We start from the raw sequence: 23,909 nt of genomic DNA, 5'->3' as shown, positions 1-23,909 counted from the left end.
GAACGGATCTCCCGTTCCCAGGAACCACCGAAGTGCGGGGCATGTGGAGGATTGAACTTGAAGTCAATCTGTTGACTGGCTAAGTGGGACTGTAGCTCTGGGCTGAGGGCTTTGAACGTCTCCTGCAGTTCAGACTGACCCCCTCTGAAATTGGTGCCTTGGTCGGAGAGCAGCTCATGTGGCTTCCCTCGGCGTGCGATGAAGCGCCGCAGGGCCATCAAGAAAGCATCAGTGTCCATGCTGGTGAGGAGGTCTAGATGCACTGCATGGATTGTCAGGCACTTGAAAACGATGCCCCACCGTTTCTCAGTGCGTCGGCCGATTTTGATGAGGTACGGCCCGAAACAATCCATTCCAGTGGAATAGAAGGCTGGCTTGTGCAAGCGCAGACTTGATGGTGGCAAGTCAGCCATTCTGGGGATCACTGGTGTGCCTCGCCACTTCTGACACTCTGGACAGCTGTGCTGATGTTTCTTGACAGCCGCTCTCCCACACACGATCCAGTACCGCCGGCGCAGCTCAGCAAACACTCGCTCTGGTCCTGAGTGCGCCAGGTGGCTGTCGAAGTCTCGGATGATGAGCTGTGTGATGGGGTGCTGAGGGTCAAGCAGGATGGGGTGTAGAGTCTCCTCCTCAACCGTGTCACACCTGCGCAGACGACCTCCGACCCGGATCAGCTGTGTCTCAGCGTCGTACTCCGGGGACAATGTGAGGATCCTGCTGTCAGTGGAGACTGGCTTCCCCGCTGAGAGCAGGGTGAGGTCTTCGGGGAAGGAGTCACTCTGTGCCTTCCTGAGGAGTGCCATCTCCGCTTGCCTGTAGTCCTCAGCTGTGATGGCGGGTGTGGCCGCCCCGTGACGCGCTCTGACTGTGGCCTCCAGCAGCTCTGGATATTGACTGAAGTTCCCTGCATCAGGCAACGCAGGGTCAGAGGTCACGGTGATGTGGCCGCAGAACTGGGACTTCTGCAGCTCGGTGGCATCCTGCAGCAGCTCCACTGATGGTGACGGTGCACTGATGAACAGGCACGCTGGGGTGGAAGACCGACGCTTGACAGCCTTGGCGGGGCCTTGAAGTGTCCACCCAAGGCGTGTCTTCAGGGCAATGGGTCCACCTAGTGGGCCTATGTGCACAGGCTCGATGGGGATGAGAAGGTCTGGGTAGTCAGACCCAATGAGGAGCAGCGGACGGGCCTGAGTAACGGAGTGAAGAGGCAGCCCTCTGAGGTGGCGGTAGGTCTTTTGGAGAGCCTCAACTGGGTGTGAATGAGGGGACAGTCCCAGTTCGGGTGATGTGAAGGCCCGCTGTATCTTGTACCGCTGCTGCGGTTGACTGAGGGATGACACAGAGAAGGACACTGACCTCCCCGGCACCGTTCTGATGTCATGACGGATGGTGCGGAGGGCCAGATTCTCACTCTGTCCTTTGAGGCCAAGCTGCTGCGCTGCTTGGGGGAGGAGCATGGTGCGCTCTGACCCGTCATCGAGGATGGCGTAGGTCTCCATCTTCTTGCCCCCGTGATGAAGGAGGACCTTCACCATCTTCAGCAGCACACAACTACCTCTCCGTGCTGGGTCGAGGTAGTAGGTGGATGGCTGGCTGGGTGAAGACAGTGTCGCAGTCTCCGGCCTGCTTTGTGCATTCACCTCATGCAGTACCTCGAGGTGCCGGTGATTGCACTTCGGGCACCGTGCCTTGAGGTAGCACTGAGCTGCTTGATGGTCGCGTCCACACCTCCAGCACTTCTTCCCGGTCTTGATCCACTGGAGCCTTGGTTCCAGTGACATACTCTTGAACGCAGTGCACTGGTTGAAGTAGTGCTCCGTGCTGTTGCAGAAGGGGCAGTACTTCTTTGGAGGCTCCACCTTGGCGGGTGTACATGGAGCTGACTTTGATGGCTGCTGAGCTGACTTGGCTGGGGGGTCTACCAGCAGGACCGTGGTGGAGCGTGTGGCTGCCGGCTGCTTGCCTCTGGTGCGCCGCTGCCGCTCTGCCTGGCTCGCTGTTGCCTTTGGCGGGTCGTTGGTCTCGTCCAGCTGCACACCAACCTCGTGCTGTAACCATGCGGCGAAGTCCAGGAGTGTGGGGACAGGCACACGGTCTGGGTCGATGTACCGCCTGAAGGCAGTACGCAGCTCGTGAGGCAGCTTGGGCAGCAACCGAGACACATGCGAACCGCACCGTAGCTCAAGCTGTTCCTGGGTCTCCATCTTATCCAGCATCCCCACCAAGGACTGCACCTTCAGGGCGAAGTTCCTGAAGCCTCTCTGGTCACCGCTCCTGACAGGGGGCTCAGCCAGGACCTGGTTGATCTGCCTGAGTGCCAGTTTGCGGGGCTGCCCAAAGAGCTTCGTGAGGGCTGCCATCGTATCACTGTAGGGATAGCTGCTGTGGCAGTAAGCATCCGCTACCAGGACAGCATCCTCTAGCTTCAGGTGGTCCAGCAGGATCTGATATTTGAAGCGCTCTGTCGCGTCGGGTGGTAGGACGTTGTCGAGCGCCAGCTGCATCCTGTTGAACTGCCGTGGGTCGTCCTCGGTGAACGCTGGGATTCTCATCTTGGGCCCGCGGTAGGTCAGCTCCTGAGGGGGAAGAGATGTCAGTCGCTGTGGGACAGGTGACAGCCTGTGATGATTTGGTGCCACTGCCCTCTGACCGGCCGACACCGGTGATGACGTCCGCTGTCTCTGAGCAGACGAAGGGCGCCGTGGGCTGAATGGCGCTGAGTACTGTGGGGTGGCAGGAAAGGGTGAGGATGACGTGAATGAGTGACCCTGTGGCAGATTCATGCTCCTCAGGTGCTCTGTCAGCTCTGCCGTCTGTGGTGTTGGCAGATGGGGAGCTCCTCCGTGTGGCGGTGTGGACGTCGCTGCCTCAGCTCCTGCGATGTGTGGCCGAGGTAGAGGTGATGACTGCTCTGCCACCGGGGCGCGGCGATGTCCACTGGTTGAGTCAGCAGGGCTGTATGTTCTGTCATGCTGCAGTGGTGATGATAGGACTGCTGGGGGGGTTCCAGGCGTGACGGCTGGAACCTGGATGTCCCTCGCTGGAGTGCGTGGAGGTGATGCATAGTGTTGTTGTTGCAACAGGTACTGCACATCCCGCTGCAGCTGCCGATTGTCCTCCCGTATCTGCTGAAGGGCGAGGAGGATAGCTGCTGACGTGTCCAGGGGAGTCTGCCCAGCAGGGGGAGTGTGTGATGGCTCCCGGGGCCTGCTGTCTCCCACATGGGAAGAATCATCCTGGGTGTGTGCGCCGTCCTGTGGCAGCCGTCGCTGAGCCTGGGTCACCACGTAGTCATCCAGGTGCCTGGGGTGGTGGTGCTCACGGCGAGGACGGGCACTGCCATCATGAGTGGACATCCTGACTGTGTAGAATGCTGTATCCGGCTCGAAGGACCATATAAAAATGGGTGTCCGGTGATGGACAGGGTAAAGGACTGTATAAGAGGGACACTGGATCGGGTATACAGCAAGCTACACAGGCTGTCCGGTTAGAACAGGAATTAATGGATGTCCACTCACGAGAAACCGTGTAAACCGTGGTTTTACTAGAAAACAGAATAAAATACAAATACAACAAGACATGAGCAATAATATACACACAAGCAATAATGTAAATAATGACAATGATATAAATACAAATACACATCGCATTAAATATATATTAACGCAAATGAATAATAACTATATACAATGTAATACAAATGTAAAACACACAAATGAATACTATATAAGTAAAACAATGTAAAGCCCAATGAATGCTATTTACACCCCATAATAAATAACACAACACACTAGATACTGATTATATACACGATATGTACACAATATGTACAATGTGTACAACGTACATGGCGGATGAGGATAGCTGCCTACAGCAGCTATCATTACCAAGGTGCGTGGTGCAACTGCTTACAGCGAGTCACACCCGCATGAAGACACAGAGTGTGTCGGCTGAATGAAGGGGAGCGTGGCTCCTTTAAGCGCTGCCCCGCGCTGTATTGCGCATAGAAGGTTAGAATATGTGGCGCGGTTATGAACTGTACATACCACCACTACACTCCCAACACGGCAATGGCTAATAATGAAATGTGCTCCCGTAACAAACCGTGGTCGAGAAAACAAGCGCTATCATTACATGGCTACTGAACAGAACAGAACAAACACGTAAGAAAATAGACAGACACAGGATGAGAGAAAAGGAGAAGAAATACTCGCTAGCCTTACCGCCACATGTAACAGTTACAGATAACGAGTACACACACAACACAGTAGCTACGCAACAATAAACAACTTACATTCAAGGACGCACGGAATGCTCACACGGCACAAATGATGGACGTTGGATCCTGACACGTCCGCGATAGAAAGACAGAAAGCAAGAAAGAAATGAAACCGAGAAAGAAAGAGAGAAACGGATCCAAATATTCACTGATGAGAAGCAGGTGTTGCATGGAGTCCCCGTCTGATGTGTGCTGTGTTTTCTTCGATGTTTGTGCGCATCTTATATAGTCCACACAGCACAGTGTGATGGACAGTGGCGCCAGGGTGTCTGAAGTTGGCGTGTGATGGACAGTGGCGCCAGGGTGTCTGAAGTTGGCATGTTGTAACATGCCCTGACAACTAACGAGTTGGGAGCCACTATGTCTGACAAGGGTGCCTGTTTACTACTTTTAAAGGTCAAAATAATTAAGACCTGGCACCGCAATTCTGAACATACTGGTTCCCAGATTCAGATTTTGTAAAATTGAAATGTAATCCATATAAACCTTTTATAAAAACTTTTATAACATAAGGGTACTTGGTAGAGTGCATACCTTCACCAAGCCACATGTTATCAGCATCAGAATCAAATCACTTGAACCTAGGATAATATTAAAGCTGGACACCAAATTTCGTCAAAATCCATTCACTACTTTTTGAGTTAAGGCCCAGTCCCACAATACCAATAACTATAACTATAATGATAACTAAATACATTGGTCCCCTGCAGTTTATGTGGTCGATGCTCACACCAGACCGATAATGATACTTATAGTCCAGGCCTGGGTTTATCCGTATTGGTGAGATTGCTTCTGGAATAATTTTTCCAGGCCTGGACCTGATCCGATAAAACATCTGACCAATCAGGTAATCATTTACAAGTGACGTTGTCTGAGCACGTGCTATTTTTCCCCGGGCATCTTTATACATCCTTGTTGCATCATGAAGTCACGGAATACAGATTCACAGAGAATTTAAAAAAAAAAAACAACAACGCACGGATCTTTTATTCACGGATATGTGATTTTCCAGGAAATATCAATGGTACATTAATAAAGTAAATGTATAAATGCAGGCAAGATATTTTAATTATGAACTTTGGCAGTCCAAACATTTAATTGTTTTAGACTTCTTAACTTTTAATCCATAATATAGCATCCGTATGAAATCAGTAACCAATCTGTAATATACTGAAATGTCCATGACCCATCCGTATTAAAATCTGTAATCACTCCGTATTTTGTATCCTTTTTTTTTGTGATATTTCCATAGTGTGTGACTTATGCATATTTTGTCAACCACTGGAATGTGTGTATGGGTTGTTTTGAAGTCCAAGCTGTACAGTATGACCCAGAATAATGTGCTACTACTTGTAAAAAACTTCCATGACTATTCCTAAGTTGCATGCATTTATTTCCCTGAGTGTCAGGACCTAGCGATATTATAGTCGGGATTATAGTTGTAGTGTGACTGCTCCAGACTGGAACTAAATTCAGCCAGAGGTATTGTCATGTTGTACTTATAGGTATAGTTATAGTTATGGGTGTTGTGGGATCGAGCACGTTGGGAATTGGGAACAGACAAAAAATTGCTAGATCTGCATACATATCTAGATTTACATCAAACTCTAATCAGTTATTCCTTGGCCCACGGTCCACCTTTCCTCCAAATTTCATCAAAATCCGTTCACGAGTTTTTGAGTTATGTTGGGAACAAACAAACGGAAGCAAAAACATAACCTTCTCCAACAATGTTGGCGGAGGTAATAAAGAACCCTGTTTCAAGGAGAGTAGTTCCACGTTTGGGCATCGTGTTATGTATAATCTCATGGAAATTATCATAAGCTTAACAATGCTGTAAGGGCAGTCTGAGGGCTCTATACCTCAGGTTCAGCTCTTTCTTATTCTCTTGTTCCCTTTTTTTTTTGCATTTCCACCTTTAAAGCTAGACAGCCTTTCAATTTCATAAAATCGGTGAAATTTTGGCTACATCCACACGACAACGGCAACGAGATTTTATTAAAAAAAAATATCGCGTCCACATGGGCAACGGATCAGTAAAATATCAGGTACATATGGCAACGCAACGCTTGCTGAAAACGATGCAATACACATGCCACACCTCTACGTGCGCTGTAAGACGGTCCCATCGGAGACACCAGAACAATAGAAGTAGGATGCATGCGCATAAACCCCTTCTTCTACCCGGCGTGAAGCACTCTCAGGAACAAACACACAACAACAACAACAAGAAGATGGCTGCGACTGCGCGAGGAAATCGTGCCTTCTGTGTGTACAAATTAGTTTTATTAGTGTGCATAGTTTTATATAACTTAATTTTCTTATTGTGTGTGAACATTTTGAAAAGCATTTTTATATAATTTATATAACTTTTTATATTGTGTGTGAGCATTTTGAAAAGCAGTCTTATCCAATAAAAAAAAATAAATTCAAGAAATGGTTCAGTTACTTGTTTATTTAAAAGAAAAGCTGTATACAAAAGTGAATGCAATGCAGTGGTTCATATAAAACAGCGAGAGTGCTGCTTGTTCTAGTCATGTGGTTGTGACATCATCGTAAACAAATCCGTTCTACTCATCCAGACGACTTCGCAACGGCGCCGTTGCCAGATTTTTCCACTCTGGAACCCGTTCTCAAAAAAAATCGTTTTGGGGCACCCAAAACGCCGGTGCCATGTGGACGCCAGGCCGAAACGATAAACAATTTTATCAGATTCACCTGAATCCGTTGCCGTGTGGACAGCCTCTTAGTTCCCTCTGAAATCTGGTCATTGTGAGATATGTTTCTTTCTGTAATAGCTCAAAAAAAATAGACCATTCTGTGGCTGGGAAGTTATTTAATTTGAGGGGATTAAAGCAATAATGTGCATGAAATCGCTCGCTTCATGCAGTCAAGCAGACAGAGGAAGTCCATGTGTGCATGCGCAGGTTTACCTTCTTCTTCTTTTGGGTTTTACGGCAACTGGCATCCACAGTGTTGCATTACTGCCATCTACAGGTTTACCTTTGAGCGTGCACTGACAGTTCCATCATCTCATCTCATCTCATCTCATTATCTCTAGCCGCTTTATCCTTCTACAGGGTCGCAGGCAAGCTGGAGCCTATCCCAGCTGACTATGGGCGAAAGGCGGGGTACACCCTGGACAAGTCGCCAGGTCATCACAGGGCTGACACATAGACACAGACAACCATTCACACTCACATTCACGGTCAATTTAGAGTCACCAGTTAACCTAACCTGCATGTCTTTGGACTGTGGGGGAAACCGGAGCACCCGGAGGAAACCCACGCGGACACGGGGAGAACATGCAAACTCCGCACAGAAAGGCCCTCGCCGGCCCCGGGGCTCGAACCCAGGACCTTCTTGCTGTGAGGCGACAGCGCTAACCACTACACCACCGTGCCGCCCCAGTTCCATCATTCTGTCGCTAAATGAACAGCTGATCACACCGAGGTGCTCGCTGAGTGCCGATATTTATTAGTTTGGTCCTGCGTTTCCTTTCCTTCGTATATAACATAACGTCTTTTCTTCTCGCTTTCCGTTACTGTAGTCAGTCTTTCACATTTCATTCGCACACTCACGTCCTCCATTTTTCTCTCCTGTTTCAAATTTTTATCCCACAATGCCTTGCATGAATGGGGAAAGTCCACCACATGATGCATGACGTAGTATCTTGTATTGGGTCATGGTGAAGCAGGAAAAAATAGTGGAGAATTTAGGGCCACGTGGCTTTAAATTCATTAATTGTTCTATTTAAAAAAAAAACACTAATAAAATTGGAAGTCTGTGATTTGAATTCAGTAGCTTTCGGTCCACTAAACAAAAATAATTGGGTGTCGGGGAAAATTCTTTTTACGACCTACACTTGAAAAATCTGAAAGGCAGTCTAGCTTTAAGAAAGATGAAGTGTGACTCCGAGTTTTCTCAGGCAGTGTAAGTATAGCAGAGTGAAGGGAACTGTGGGATTTTTGCCCTGCTCCAGTTTCATATCAGACTTCTCCAAGTCAGTGTGCCTTGGCAGTGCTTGTCTATCATCAGTGTACTCTGCTTTAACAGACTGGAGTCCTGTAATTATGATCTCTCAGCTGTAATTTAATGCTCGAAAATAAACCAGGTAACATAAATGTGGAATCGAAAGAAAAAAAAAGTGTCAGGTTTTATGGAAACCAGTCTTTTCGACCAACACACACATTCACATACATGCCTGGTTAAGTTCTCAGTCACTGCTGTAATGGATCCAAAGGCAGCTCTGAAGCATTGTAGCTTCCTAGTGAAGAGAAGTGTGTGTGTGTGTGTATGGAAAGTGGAACTCTTAATAAAGATGGAAGTGTTTCATTATTATTATTATTATTATTATTTTTTTTTTTTTGCCCTTCCTGCACACCATAAAGAGCCATGAAACCTCAGAGCCAGAACTCCACAGAGCTCTCAGGCAACAAAACCTCTCTCTGTAATGCATCTCCCAGAGTTGGCTCTGTTACTGAGTCAGACCTCACTGTTAATCGTTCCTGTTTGAACAAACTCATGGTCAGGATGTGCCACAGATTTTTGCTTCTCAATTTTGGAGAATTTGTGAGGAAATGAATAAAACCACTTATTTGTGAATCATTGCTCTGATGATTTCTGATGTGCTAACATTTTTCTACGTGCCTGTGCCAGTCAGTCAATCAAGTCTTCCAAATATCTTCAAAAATTTTTATTTTTCTCCATCTTCTTCCCAATTTGGCTTCCCACTTACCAGCCGCCTCTTCCTTTTTGAACAGCTGCTCATTTTGCATCATACAGGAGCCTAAAACACTTGGAGGTCAACACTATCTGCCCTCTTCCACATACTTGAGCTCACAGACGCCCATGATTTGCTAGTGTTGTTATAACTGACGGGGAGACAGCACACATTCCATCCCAAGCAAATAGTACGGCAGTTTTGTTCCCAGCCACATACTTCTTCTTCTTCATGGGTCAGGTCTGGAGCAGACATCAATGATCATGGCCCTCCAGTCCTCTCTGTTATCAGCTAGGCTTATGAACTCTGTGTTCTTGAGGTGGTTGTTTATGTATTTTCTCAAACTGGTGGTGAATATTATTCGCTGTCTTCCTTGGCTTTTCTTACCCTCAATCTTGCCCCACGGTATCAATTTTTCTAAGCCGTCTTTCCTAATGACATGGCCGAAGAATTTCAATTGTCGCTCCCTAACTGTCTTGATACAGTAAGTGTTCTTTGGATTTGTGCCATGCTTGATACATCCACATTCGATTTATTTTCTGTCCATGATATTTGCTGAATTCTTCTCAGGAACCACATCTCAACAGCTTCTAATTTCTGAAGACTTGTGAACCATGATTTTCTTTGCAAAAATACTTATAGTAGGTTGCAATTACTTTCTATAAGCCACATACTGTACAGCTGTGGCAATGTCAGGATTCAAATTCAGGGGTTACAATGGTATGGTGAACACTTTTGATGTTGATATATCACTGGGGTTCATTTTGTTTGTAATTTATTGACCACCAGATGCTATGGTGAGACACTGGATTAACCAGTCAAGATCGCACATTTTCCCCATTTCTATTTGAAAGCTTCTAGCCACCTAGCTTCACTCTGAACTCAGAGATATCGAGGTGACAGCTCATGAAGTGCAAAAGGAGAAAAGGAACTGTAGATATGGTTTTATACAATCATTCGCTTGTTATTTTAGTCATGTTTAGTGTAATGAGTATTATCAAGGTACTTGATTTCATACTCCGCTTCAAGACCAACGTTCAGCATTTACCAGCTCATACTGACCCGGTACAGTATGTGCACTGACAACCATACACAGTGGTGATTTACCGTACTTCCCAGCATCTCTCTGATCTTTCCTTCATGGCTCGTCTCCTAGCCGTGTGTGACCCACCTGTATGGGGGTGCTGTGAGTTAAGCCTTGATTTCCTGAAGCCTGGCTGTCTGGGTGTGTTGGGTTTGGGCCGAGTCTTGGTGTGGGTGTATATGGGAGGTTCCAGCCCTGAGAGAGAGTACGAGAGCAGGAGAGAGCACTGCACTCCTTTATGAACTGATGAAGCGTGTGTTCACTGTCACCATGTGTTTCCATGTTTGGGTTGGATTCTGCCTTATTCTGGGAATATTTCAAAAGGGACAGCATGTCAATGGACAATGGAAAGCTGCGGTAGGCCTTTTAAAAATGTTCAATCCTTTCAAAGCTGTAAGCATGTATGATTGGTGATTTGGTGGATGCTTTGCTTTAATTTTTGGCCCTCTGAATCTGGATGAGTTCTGTATGACTTACCTGTTTTGTGTTAATCAGTTTGAGAGTTTGTTGTTTTTGAGCACAGTCCATGATTTCTAGTGCTTGAAACCACAAGTTCATATTTGTGTACCCTACTACTTAATGTATATTAAATGGCTACACAAGTATACTCTAGGCCCCTGGAACGTGTGGTCCATAGCCTACAGGGCTCTTCTTCTATGCACTTAATCAACGGCAGAAAGACAGTCACAAAATGTGTCTCTATTTCAAACATTGGTTGTGTTTTATATCACTTTTTCATCTCTTGATGAATGACCAAACTTATAATTAGTCTTGGGACTGAATAACAAATGTATGATTTGGTTAAAAAGATAAGTTTGAAAGCTATGGGCTTGTTGATAATAATTAAAAAAAAACAACACAGATATTCGATTGTGAAAAAAAAGTACTACCACAGCAGTCTACCTCATGAATTTTCACATGGGCCTGGGCAAAACGTTTATTTTTGCAGGGTGGCTGGGGAAATCTCATTAATATTCATGAGCAAATTGCTACCTGATTGCCTGGTGAATGAGGAAAGTGCTACCTGATTGGTTAGGGTTATTGCATCACATCACATCACAGCTTGTTCAGAGCATTGAATGTCTGTTCTATATACCATAACTTAATTATTTTATTTGTTTAATTTGTAATCTGTAGGTATGTAGCACTTTTAAAATATGTGTTTATGTTGAAATAAATTTACCTATTCATGTATTTATGTCTCTCGCTGTATTGGTTTACCATCTTATGGACACAATGCGCAAAAATAGATATTCGATTGGTTCGAACCTTTTTTTTTTTAACAAAGAATTGTCAAATGTCATTTTTGGCTAATTTTTTTCACAGTGCAAGCCTGTTGTTTATTTTAACTATAACTTCTGCCTTTAAACTTGAACCAGGCATAAATAAAACTGCAAAATGATTGCAGAGCACTGCTTTGTGCACCAATTAAAATAGCAACAAAAAAAAAACTACACGTTTTTACAGTTTGCAATTACTTTCCCATTAAAATACAGCTCTCAGTGACCATATGCAATTCAGAGTAGTTCTCCAAATGATAAATTATTATGCGATATATAAGACATGATCTTTCATAGCGTCGGCATGATGGTAAATCTGTAATCCAAATCATAAGCCTGCAAACTGGTATTGTAACCTAAGGTATTAGGTTATTCTTATAATCCAGCTACGAACCTCATTTAATGTATTTATAACTTTTTTTCTTACAGTTTTGTCACGCTTGCTATCTGGTATTTATGCTTAGAACCTACCAGGATCGAAACAAATTTGTCCAGGTGCCTTCTTAAACACATGACTATTGAAGATTTACATACCTATGTCTTGGTGAGAATTAATCAAGTGGATCCGTCCTCGCTGTCAGGTCAGCCATGCAGAATGCAAATAATATCCGGCCCTGGGATATGAGCACTGGGCTTCTCGGATGGTCATCTATCATTGGTCAGTTCCATTACGCCATGGCTGGGATGTACTAACATCCTTGAGTAAGGGAGGACCATATGACCTGGTCATTCAGGTGATCTTCTCCTGGAACAATGTATTTCCTTTGTATTGGCATTTTTCTCTTACAATACGTCTTTTGATCCAGAACAGATCAGATACCTGAGAACCCTGACCCTGTCATCCAATCCCAGTCTATTGTGTGCTTGAGAAAATACTATTATTGTTTAATCCACAAAGGCATCATCTTCTCACTAAATTCTTGTTCGTATCCAAATGTCCCACTAAGATCTGATCAGCTGAATTTTATTAAAAGGTGCTAGTCTTGCTGCACTTCTGTATGAGCCAACTACAATTCCAACTTTCTTGTATCAGCAGCCAGAAATCTGACTCATAGCTCAAATGAGGTGAGGCAGTAAATTGGACTAACCATGTCACTTCTGAGAAAAGTGTTTCATCTAAAGATGTTGCTTTGTAGAGTGATGTGCTTGATTGCTTACTCCATAGTCTGAGGCCTGTTGTTTAATGGAGGACAGATACCTGAGTTAATGGAGCTTGGAGTCATGCATATACCACCAACCAGAGTGTTGGAGATCGGCATCACTACGGAACCAAAAGTCAAGGGTGGTTGAGCCGGACCACATGCAACTCCTCCTTTAAGACCGAGTCTAACCCTAACCCATAATCACTGAGCCAGGCATGGAGCAATGCAATATGCAGCAACTAACACACTAATTCAGAAACACTAGAGTTGGCTCCACCTCCTAAACTTTTGGTTCTGCAGCAAAGGGCACTTGGAGTGTAGATCTTTTTATTTACTTATTAAATTATTGACTTATGTACTGATTTTTTTTTTTAGATCTTTTTAGCTCATCTGGCTGTAGGCCAGGCCGGATGAGCTTATGTGATCATGCGTCGTCCATCCATCATCGTCCGTCCACAATTTACAAAAGTTGTTACTCTTCCTACAGGATTGCTTGAATTTCGCTCAAACTCATGTACAACGTTCCCCAGGTGGGTGTGCATAAAAGTTGTCAATACGGTGGCACCACCTGTCATATTTACAATTTTATGGGGGTCTAAAATTTTTAGGTGACTCGTCACATTAAACGCTACTCTTCGTAAACTGCTAGGACGTTTTCACCGAAACTCATCCAGAAGACTCTAAAGACATTATCCCAACAAGAATTGTTCACCAGGTGGCGCCACCTACCATGGATGAAGTTACAGAGGGGTCACGTGCAATTTCACAAAATCGCTACTCCTCCTACGGGAGTGATCAGATTTTGATCAAACTCATATGGAATGTTCCCCAGGTTGGTTTGTATAAAAGTTGTCAAGATGGTAGCACCACCTGTCATATTTAACATTTTATGGTCATTTGAAAATTTTGGGTGACTCGTCACACCAAACACTACTGTCCGTAAACTGCTTGGATGTTTTCACTGAAACTCACCCAGAAGACTCTAAAGGCACATTCCTACAAGAATTGTTCACCAGGTGACGCTACCTGCCATGGATGTGGCTACACAGGGGTCATATTCTCATCTCATCTCATTATCTCTAGCCGCTTTATCCTGTTCTACAGGGTCGCAGGCAAGCTGGAGCCTATCCCAGCTGACTACGGGCAAAAGGCGGAGTACACTCTGGACAAGTCGCCAGGTCATCACAGGGCTAGGGGTCATATTCAATTTCACAAAAATTGCTACTCCACCCACAGGATTGAGCAGATTTCAAACTCTCACACAACAGCAGTGGCCGGTATGAGCTACAGCCTCATTGAGGCTATTTTTTTTCTTAACATCCACCAAAAAGTTGTCATGTCCTGGGTTGGTAATTAATACGTGAAAACGTACACTGCCAGTCAAATGCTTGAACGACCTATATTAACATTTTTAACTTCAACACTAAGAATCAAATGTGGTTTAAATACTCTAGAATTTGAAAATCCAAGTAAGAAATAGTTATCAATAAACTGAGGAATGTTTGTGACTTTATTGTATTGGGAAAAAAACTGATCTCAATCAGACCAGTTAGGCCATTGCCTTACAGTTGATACTATATCAAATATCAACTGTACGACAAATCTAGAAATATAGCAACTTACAATCTTACAGTAAGATCTTCACAAAACAAGTGCATTCATCTTCAATAAAGCATCATTTAGAGTCTTCGTAGCATCTGAGAGTGGAAAACAAAGTCCTTAAATATAAAGTTTGAGGGATTTGATCCAACATTTGCTTAATTTTTCCATATTGAATTGCCAATAGTGGGTGAACATCCATCCATTTCCATGCATTTTCTATACCGCTTATCTACAGAAGGTTGCGGGGGAGCTGGAGCTAATCCCAGCTAACACTGGGCGAGAAGCAGGGTACACCCTAGACAGTCTATCACAGGGCTAACACAGACAGCCATTCACGCTCACATTCACACCGATTGGCAGTAGCCAGTTGACTTAAACGAAAAACCATATGTCTTTCTAATTTAAAATTGTTGTAATGGTACACAAGCTCAACAGTGCCACTTCATCTATTAAAAGTAAAGTTTGGGTGGATAACAGTAAGTGCTAATGCTAAGTCTCATCTCATTATCTCTAGCCGCTTTATCCTTCTACAGGGTCGCAGGCAAGCTGGAGCCTATCCCAGCTGACTACGGGCGAAAGGCGGGGTACACCCTGGACAAGTCGCCAGGTCATCACAGGGCTGACACATAGACACAGACAACCATTCACACTCTCATTCACACCTACAGTCAATTTAGAGTCACCAGTTAACCTAACCTGCATGTCTTTGGACTGTGGGGGAAACCGGAGCACCCGGAGGAAACCCACGCAGACACGGGGAGAACATGCAAACTCCGCAAAGAAAGGCCCTCGCTGGCCACGGGGCTCGAACCCGGACCTTCTTATTGTGAGGCAACAGCGCTAACCACTACACCACCGTGCCGCCGCTAATGCTAAGTATCCTTCAAAAAAAACACACTCGAATGAAGGGAAAATCAATTATAACTTCTGGTTTGGTTACAAAAATATGACTGCACCACAACCCTAACCTGCTAGCAAGAGATTAAGATGCATCATTCCACCTTGTAGCTAGGATCCAGCTCACTAACTATCAAAGAGTTATTATGGCTAATAAAAGGGACACTACTGGGGTGGGTTTCCCAAAAGTTTCTTAACGCTAAGAGCATCTTAACTAGGAGAGAGAGAGAGAGAGAGAGAGAGAGAGAGAGAGCATTCATTGTGCTGCTTGCTCTACCATTTAACAATGATCTTTGTGCTACGATGCTTTTGGGAAACTCAGGCCAGATCATTTGAAAGCTAAACATTTTTAGTTGATAAACAATAATTTTATAGCATTTGTTTAAATGGTTACCATGCATTATACTTTCCATTTTTTTGTGATACAATACTACAAAAGTAGTTTTATACAAGTCACTTGATTTCCTATGCAACCATTAGACTACATTTAAAAACTTTTTACAAACTATAGACCAATAAAATTGTCATGACTTTTACTGAGTAGATTTGCCTGCATCTCATAGCATCGCTAATATACTGTAGGTTTTTCTTTACGTTTACAGTGATGATATTTTAATCGATGCGCTTATCCAGAAGGACTTACAGAAGTGCTTTGTAGTCTCCATTAAAATATCCTCATTCTAGGACAAATAGACCAGTGTCTAAGAATGTCAACAATCTCCAAACTATGTTGGAGAGGATTCAGTGACTGAGCTGTTCTGGTAGCTGTACGCATTGGAATGAACTTCCTCTGCAGTATCAGAAATAAAGATATCAAGTGCATTTCCTTGTTGTTGGAATAGTACCATAAAGGACATCCATTTCCAAGATTGCATTTTCTTTAATTACATCACAGGTAGTTAGAGTTAGATGTCTTGCTCAAGGGTACTTCAGCCACTCCTTCTGGTCCAGGGAATCAAACCGGCAACCTTTTGAGCTTAAAGCTGCTTCTCTAACCATTAGGTCATGGCTTCCCCAATGGGTCCCTGATGTAACTTTAAGGTTCTACTCTATCAGCGAATTAATGGTACACCACATATACCTACCCAAGTAATAGATACATATTCAAGATACAAAAGATGTACAGTGCCAACCTTTAAATGTACCAACTCAGTGACAGTACGGTATCTTTATTTCTGAGAGTGAAGTTCATTTCACCACCTGGGTACCAGTACAGAGAAGATTCTTCCGAGTACCTTGATGGATGGTGGGTCAAGTCAAGCCATGCTCGAGGCTTGAGAGGAACATGGTGCAGAGTGGGATTTGATAACCTTTTGTGTTTATTTACAGGATCCTCTTAATTTCAGTCCTACTGATGAGCTGTATCCTACTTCCCAAAGGGGTGACTTCAAGCCAGCCAATGGTTTCCAAGTGCTGGAGGAATCCAAAAGGCAGAAATCCCCTCATGTCACATCATACACTGAGAACCAGGCTCAGTCCACCACTGCTAAATCCACAATGGAAGATTCACACTCGCAAAAACGACAAACAGATCGGGTGGATGTAGCTCCTTCAAACCACTCAGAGGACATTGTCGACCTGGATTCCTCGATTGATACTAGACACGTAAATAAGAACCATGTACATCCACAGTTCCTTGACCTAAACCTGGCAGAAGAGGACCTGTTACCTTCAGGGACATACATCACTTCTGGATCTGTCACTCAGGGCCAAGGCTCCACAGACTTCAACAGCCAGAAAGGCCAGGAAAAACTTAAGACCCATCATGAGAGATTGACACACCAAAGCATGACAAGGCGTTCACCTAAACATGGGGACCTGATCACAGGATCTGATGGCAAGAAGTATCGATTGTTGAGAGGACCTTCAGGACCTGCTGGGCATCCAGGGAAAAGAGTGAGTCATACTATAGCATCAAACTTGCACAGAGTTGATGATAAATGGAAAGAACCATACTGTTATTGCTCATGTTTTGTGGTACTTTTGTTATAAAGCTCAAGGGGGACTCCTCTGCTAGCTATAGGTAAAAGATTGAGTTAAAAATATTACTGTGTAGAGTTACAGCTTTAGCTGTTCTGTACAGTACAGCCAGGTTAAAACAATTATCTCTATGTGGAATATATATTCAGCTAATATCCTTAAATAATATTGGCTGGTGTTGAGTGGCATATCAGATATTTTCCATTCAGCTAGCGTGATATTGAATGAGCCAAAGACGAGTTCAGTATCAGGCTAGCTGATTGGAATATACTATATCTGATAGACCACAAAAAAAGACAGCCAATATTATTATTATACATACATACATACATACATACATACATACATACATACACCATTCCTTTAGGGTGTTCAACGCGTTTTTCTCTTTCAAAATTCTCTCAAAATCTTCAATATTTCATGAAGTAAACCTTTCTGCCATGTTTGTTTACAAATTGTCATAGTTGGTCGCTAGTGCAGAAGTTTTACGTCTCCGACGTGTCTCTTTTCCAGTTTTTCGATGTCCGTTGGTATGTTTTTCTCTTGTAAATATGCATGAAGAATATCTAATGAAGTTTTGGTAGCCTTTTGGGTGTTCAGTGCATCTTTCTCTTTCCCGGGGAACAAAGAAATGTTTCTGCGCATGCGCAGCAGAAAACTCTCTCATTGGATATTCACATCAGCTCCGACGTGTGACGTCATGTTGTCTTGACAACTATGCAATATCATTAACCATATTCAACGCTCATTCTCCATTGGGCACAGTGACGTAATACACGTAGGATAAGCAATATGATAATACTGCATGCTATCGAACCAAATGAATGGAACCCGCTAGAAGGGAATGGAATACATATTTTTATTCCATCGAAAAAGTGTCCTGTACGTATAATAATTCCCGATATTGCCTGTCTGTCAGTGAACCACACAATCATTCAAATCAGGTAGAAAATGAACTAAATAGAACGTCCTTCATTTGTCATCATATTTCATACAGAAGGTAATTATGGTCATGTTTAATCCCTATTCTCTTACGGATTTTTCAAGAATCTGTTGGCTAGCTAAGGCGTCCTAGCATGCTAAAGACTTTCTACTTGCAACCCTCTCTGATAAGAAAAAAAAAAACTTTCTCTTGTCAGTTCCACATAGGTTTTCCCAAAAGGAAAGCGTGTAGCCTGGCATGTTTTGACTTGATTCAACATGCTTTGACTCGTTCAAGCCCTTTTTTTTATCTTCATTATTATTTTAGACTCCAGTGGGTGTTTTTTCAACCTTAGTTGTTTTTTTCTTAATATTTTAAATGGGGAAAGACATTCAGCGCCAGTGCTGGGGCACTAGCCAAAAAATACAACCATAGGTGATTACATTTGCCATTTAGCAAATTACAGACCTTAGAGTATTCCTTAAATATGTGACTCATCTTATCTTGCCTCTAGTCCAAAAATAGAGAAACTTTTTTTGAAAGGTTTATAGCTCTAAAAACATTACTAATGCTCATTTCTGAGATTGTGTAATAAGAATAGTGATTTTCTGGTGTTTTATATGTGACTTTTGGTGAATTTACCTTATTTAGCTTTGGTTTTCATTTGAGTTCATAGACTTTTAGAACAAAAGGTTCAATCTTGCTGTGACGGCGTGCCCGTCACTACAGCGGAGTATGTGCTCTGACTGTCATACTAATGAGCCTGGCTCTTTGGTGTTGTGGTCAGGGTGCAGGTTTGGTACCCTGTAGACCTGGGTTCAAGGCAGGATAAGGTGACCGATCTCTTGCTTTGCTACAGATGGTGTCAGAAGTGGGATGGCTTGCCAGGAAGCCATCAGAGGTGTGAGCTGCATGAGGGACCCCCAGGATAGGTGGCCCCTGTGTGAGGGACCCCAGAGATGGGTGACGCATGAGTGTATGGGACACCCTGGTATGGGAGAAGTATGGCTGGGGGGGGGATAATAAGAATTATGTGTGTGAAATGCATGGGTGCACCTCCCAAAGGGGAGGGCAGTGTGATGGAGTGCCCATCACTACAGTTGAGTATGTGCTTTTGGGACTGCCATCCCAGCGAGCCTGGCTCTTTGGTGTTGTGGTCAGGATGCAGGTTTGGCACCCTGTAGACCTGGGTCCAAGGCAGGATAAGGTGACTGATCTCTTGCTTTGCTACACTTGCACCAATAAAGGTTGTTGTTTGTCCCTTTGGAAAACCCATAAAGTGTTTATGTGGAATCCTATAACACAGGTTTCCCTTTCAGAAAAGTATCCCGTGAGAAAGCTAGAACTTTTAACCATCAGGGGGAAAAAAACTCTCTTGTAGAACTGTGTAGCAGGTTAATGCACATCATTTATGTCTTTGTTTTAGGGTTGTGCCGGGACCAGGGGATACATTGGATTTAAGGGGGACAAGGTGAGAAGGAACGTCTATGAGGTGAAATTGTATACATGAAACAAAGCGTGACTCTAAAATCTCGATGTATAATTGTACATTACTGACACATTACTGTGAATCTAAAATCTCGACGTATAATTGTACATTACTGACACGTTACTGTGAATCTTAGATCATTGTATTTCCACCACAGTGATGTTAAAGTCTCAATCTGATTGTTCAGGTGTTGATTCATTCTCTATAATAACCGCTCTGACAATAGTGCATCTGCCAATCACAGGCTTATATTAATGCATTTGTGCAGTTCATTAAGTTTAACCTTTTTAACTAACATTTACGACAGGAGTCTCAAGTGTCAACACTTAAGTTTTCAGACAAGGAAGAGGACTTTTCACATTCTGTATTGAAGTGGAAACAAAGAGGGAATGTTTATACACATTCCACAATAATAAATGTAGCTATAAATGGATAAAAAGTGTGATACTTTAATTAATAAATCATTAATCAGTATAAATTGCTGTGGTATACGGGTCATTCTAGAATTCGGGGTACATTTCGCATCTTCGAGATAAACCTTTTGTTATTTTCCACAAAAGAAATCTTTATTGAATCAGTTTTGAGCAATAATGCAAATTATGACACACTTTCACCAATAGCAATGCTTGATGTATATTTTAGACCCAATTTATCCATAAAACATTCACTAAATGACTCCCACCCCTCCCCCCACATTATTGGCTGTCTTTGACTACTGATTTATACATTCAACTTGAATAAATATGAAGTGATTCAGTCTAAAATCTGTTTTTTTTGGGGGGGGGGGGGGTTATTCTATTAACTGTTATGAAATCAATTGCATAAAAAGTCTATTTTCTCTATTATGTGAAATTTCAGTCATAAAAAAATTAATTTTTTTATCCGTCCCAATGTTCTTGTCAACTCTGTTATAAAACCATATAAAATCCACAAAGACTTTTAATAATACGCATGACACCTGCACCGAGTGACATCACTTCCTCTGGCGGGAAACTTCAGAAAGGCAGTGACGTATGTTATGTTCCTTCTCTCATTAATTTTAACAAAATGTTGACGATACACCAACAGTAGATTAATTATTCGTCGAATCTGTTATTGTGATATTGAAGCGAATGTCAGTCATTTAAAAAAAAAAACCCAAAAACAATAATATGATCAAAATCCATAAAATTCTGTTTTTATAAATGCCGTGTGGTAGCTAGTTTAAGGTTAGCACGTGGAGTTAAGACACAAAATGGTGGAAAATGTCAACTCTGTTATCACCAGTTCTGTTAATGGGTTGCCCAGTTTGATGATAACAGAGTTGACGATGGCTGACAGAGTCAACACTTGAAATGTACCTGCAATTATAGAATGGGCCATAAGAGGAATACAATGCTTCAGGACAATAAAAATAAACTTCAGGGTAGAAACACCACTGTCACATTCATTATTTTCCTGTAGTAGCATGCCACCAAGTGTTTTATTGTTTGTGTTGGGTCTAAATTCACCTCTTTACATCCAAGTCTGAAAATTCTGTATTTAAAATAAGCAGTAGAAAACATGCCTGTTGAAATTCAGCAGCATGAAACTGTTGACCTCGGAGACTGAGTCCAATTACATACAGTCTTGTTTGCTCTCTCTGAGAATCCCACATGTTTGTCTTGGAATTACACACCCTGAATTTCTCCAGCATGAATTTTCACATAATCAAGCACTGAATTGTCTACTGTGTGAATTCTTTGAAGAATTTAGTGAATTCAGACCCAATATATATACACAGATTTTTAATAAATCATTTTGAAAGCATTGAATTGTTTGTTATTGTTAACATTTAATACATATTAATGATGAATAAATGCAGTGATTTATGGATCGCCACTGTTACATTTCCAAAGGGATCTCGAGGACAAAGAGGGAAAGATGGTCCAAGGGGTAACCCAGGTCCTCCAGGACCGGCGGGATTACCTACGCTCTACTTATGGCGCAATACTCGGGAGGAATGGGCTGCATTCATGGTATGCCACCATTCTTTCATTCTCTCATTGTCTCTCCGTAACCTGTGAAACGTTATAGCGTTGGAGAACGATGGCTGCAAGCCAAATCCAGTGTAAGACAGTGACACCAACTCCAAAAAGTCCCAGTCCCACTTTAGCTATAAAGACACTGCCCTGTGCACACTATGACAGAGTGACCGAGTCATGGCTGGATCCCTGCTAGGCTCTATTTCTGACTGTAAAATTCGAACTTTTGCCCAGACCACAAGTCTGACTTCCAGATAGATGCCTGTAATTGGAAACGGTTGTGCAGCTTTGGGATTGTGTTTATCTTGTGTCAGATCTGGTTGGTTCTTGGTGGAGCAGGAGCTCAGTGGGAAAGGACTAACAAAAGAATTTCACCAATCATCCATTAATCAGCTTATGATGGTGGTTGATTCCATGATTGTGGTGTCTTGTAACTCTTAAAAATGCTATAGAAGAAAACTTTTTTTTTTCCTTTTCTCATTTTCAGTGTTGATGTTACAGGTCAGAATTGTAGGTCAGGTGGAATTTTTCAATCTAGGTTAGAATTTTTAACCCAGTTCATAATATGCTACTTGTATTAGGGAGACTTACTATATCTAGGGTTGGGTTTAGGGTTTGGGAAAACTTTGTATTTTAAACTACAACCCCAATTCCAAAAAAGTTGGGACACTGTAAAACATCAGTAAAATCAGAATGCAATAATTTGCAAACTTATGAAAACCTTATATTGCATTGAAAATAGTACAAAGACAACATATCAAATGTTGAAACTGAAAGATTTTATTGTTTTTTGAAAAATATATGCTCATTTTGAATTTGATGTCAGCAACACGTTTCAGAAAACTTGGGACAGGGACAACAAAAGACTAAAAAAGTTGTGTAATGCTAAAAAAAAAGTAATTTGGTTAATTGGCAACAGGTCAGTAAAATGATTGGGTATAAAAAGAGCATCCCAGAGAGGCGGAGTCTCTCAGAAGTAAAGATGGGGAGGGGTTCACCGCTCTGTAAAAGACTGCTTGGGCAAACAGTACAACAATTTAAGAATAACGTTCCTCAATGTAAAATTGCAAAGAATTTGGGGATCACATCATCTATGGTACATAATATCATTAAAAGATTCAGAGAATCTGGAGAAATCTCTGTATGCAAGAGACAAGGCTGAAAACTGACAATGAATGCCTGTGATCTTCAGGCCCTCAGGCGACACTGCATTAAAAGCAGACACGTGTCTGTAGTGGAAATCACTGGATGGGCTCAGGAACACTTCAGAAAACCATCGTCTGTGAAAACAGTTAATTTCTGCATCCACAAATGCAAGTTAAAACTAGATATAAACAATATCCAGAAACACAGCTACCTTCTCTGGGCCCGAGCTCTTTTACGATGGACTGAGGTGAAGTGGAAAATTGTCCCAAGGTCTGACGAATCGAAATCTGAAATTCTTTTTAGAAATCTTGGACATCACGTCCTCCAGGCCAAAAAGGAGAGGGACCATCCGGCTTATCAGTGCACAGTTCAAAAGCGAGCGTCTGTGATGGTATGAGGGTGCATTAATGTACGTGACATTGGGTAGCTTGCACATCTTGGAAGGCATCATGAATGCTGAATGATACATGTTTCAGAGCAACATGCTGCCATCCAGACAAAATATTTTTCAGGGAAGGCCTTCCTTCTTTCAGCAAGACAATGCCAAACTGCTTTCTGCACATATTAAAACTGCATGGTTCTGTAGTAAAAGAGTCCGGGTGCTAAACTGGCCTGCCTGCAATCCAGCCCTGTCTCCCATTTAAAACATTTGGTGCATTATGAAGCTCAAAATATAACAAAGGAGACCCGAACTGTCGAGCAACTGAAATTGTGCATCGTGCAAAAATGGGACAACATTTCTCTTTCAAAACTACAACAGTTGCTCTCCTCAGTCCCCAAACGTTTACAGAGTGTTGTTAAAAGTAGAGGTGATGCAACACAGTGGTAGACATACCCTTGTTCCAACTTTTTTGAAACGTGTTGCTGACATCAAATTCAAAATGAGCACATATTTTTCAAAAAACAATAAAATTTCTCAGTTTCAACATGTGATCTGCTGTCTTTGTACTATTTTCAAAGAAATATAGGGTTTCCCTGATTTGCAAATTATCACATTTTTGTTTTTATTTACAGTTTACACAGTGTCCCAACTTTTTTTGGAATTGGGGTTGTACTTGATGATGGAATAGCGGCATGGTGGTGTACTGGTTAGCACTGTTGCCTCACAGCAAGAAGGTTCTGGGTTTGAGCCTAGAGGCTGATGGGGGCGTTTCTGTGTGGAGTTTGCATGTTGTCTGCATGGGGTTTCTCCCACAGTCCAAAGACATGCAGGTTAGGCTAATTGGTGGCTCTAAAATTGTCCATAGGTGTGAGTGTAAATGGTTGAGAGGAGAAAACCTCTGTAATAATCCAGTAGAAGTCAATGGGAAACCACTAGTGTAATGTTCCCTCCACACTTTGATGGCTGAGGTCAGA

The 23,909-nt window shown here is 43.0% G+C and overlaps 1 protein-coding gene across 1 annotated transcript in view; it reads left to right on the top strand.

The window, feature by feature from the left end:
- si:dkey-61l1.4 (collagen alpha-1(I) chain) overlaps window positions 1-23,909 on the top strand; it is a 118,428-nt gene that overhangs the window by 28,748 nt on the left and 65,771 nt on the right. Inside the window, exons 6-8 of the mRNA XM_060907139.1 lie at window positions 16,343-16,909; window positions 19,342-19,386; window positions 21,282-21,401. Of these exons, the coding sequence (XP_060763122.1) occupies window positions 16,343-16,909; window positions 19,342-19,386; window positions 21,282-21,401 (732 nt within the window). The remainder of the gene's footprint in view (window positions 1-16,342; window positions 16,910-19,341; window positions 19,387-21,281; window positions 21,402-23,909) is intronic.

This window comes from Neoarius graeffei, chromosome 24 (genome assembly GCF_027579695.1).
Source record: "Neoarius graeffei isolate fNeoGra1 chromosome 24, fNeoGra1.pri, whole genome shotgun sequence".
NCBI classification, from domain to species: domain Eukaryota; kingdom Metazoa; phylum Chordata; class Actinopteri; order Siluriformes; family Ariidae; genus Neoarius; species Neoarius graeffei.
Note: the sequence above shows the minus strand (reverse complement) of the source record. Positions and strands in the feature narration are given on the sequence as shown.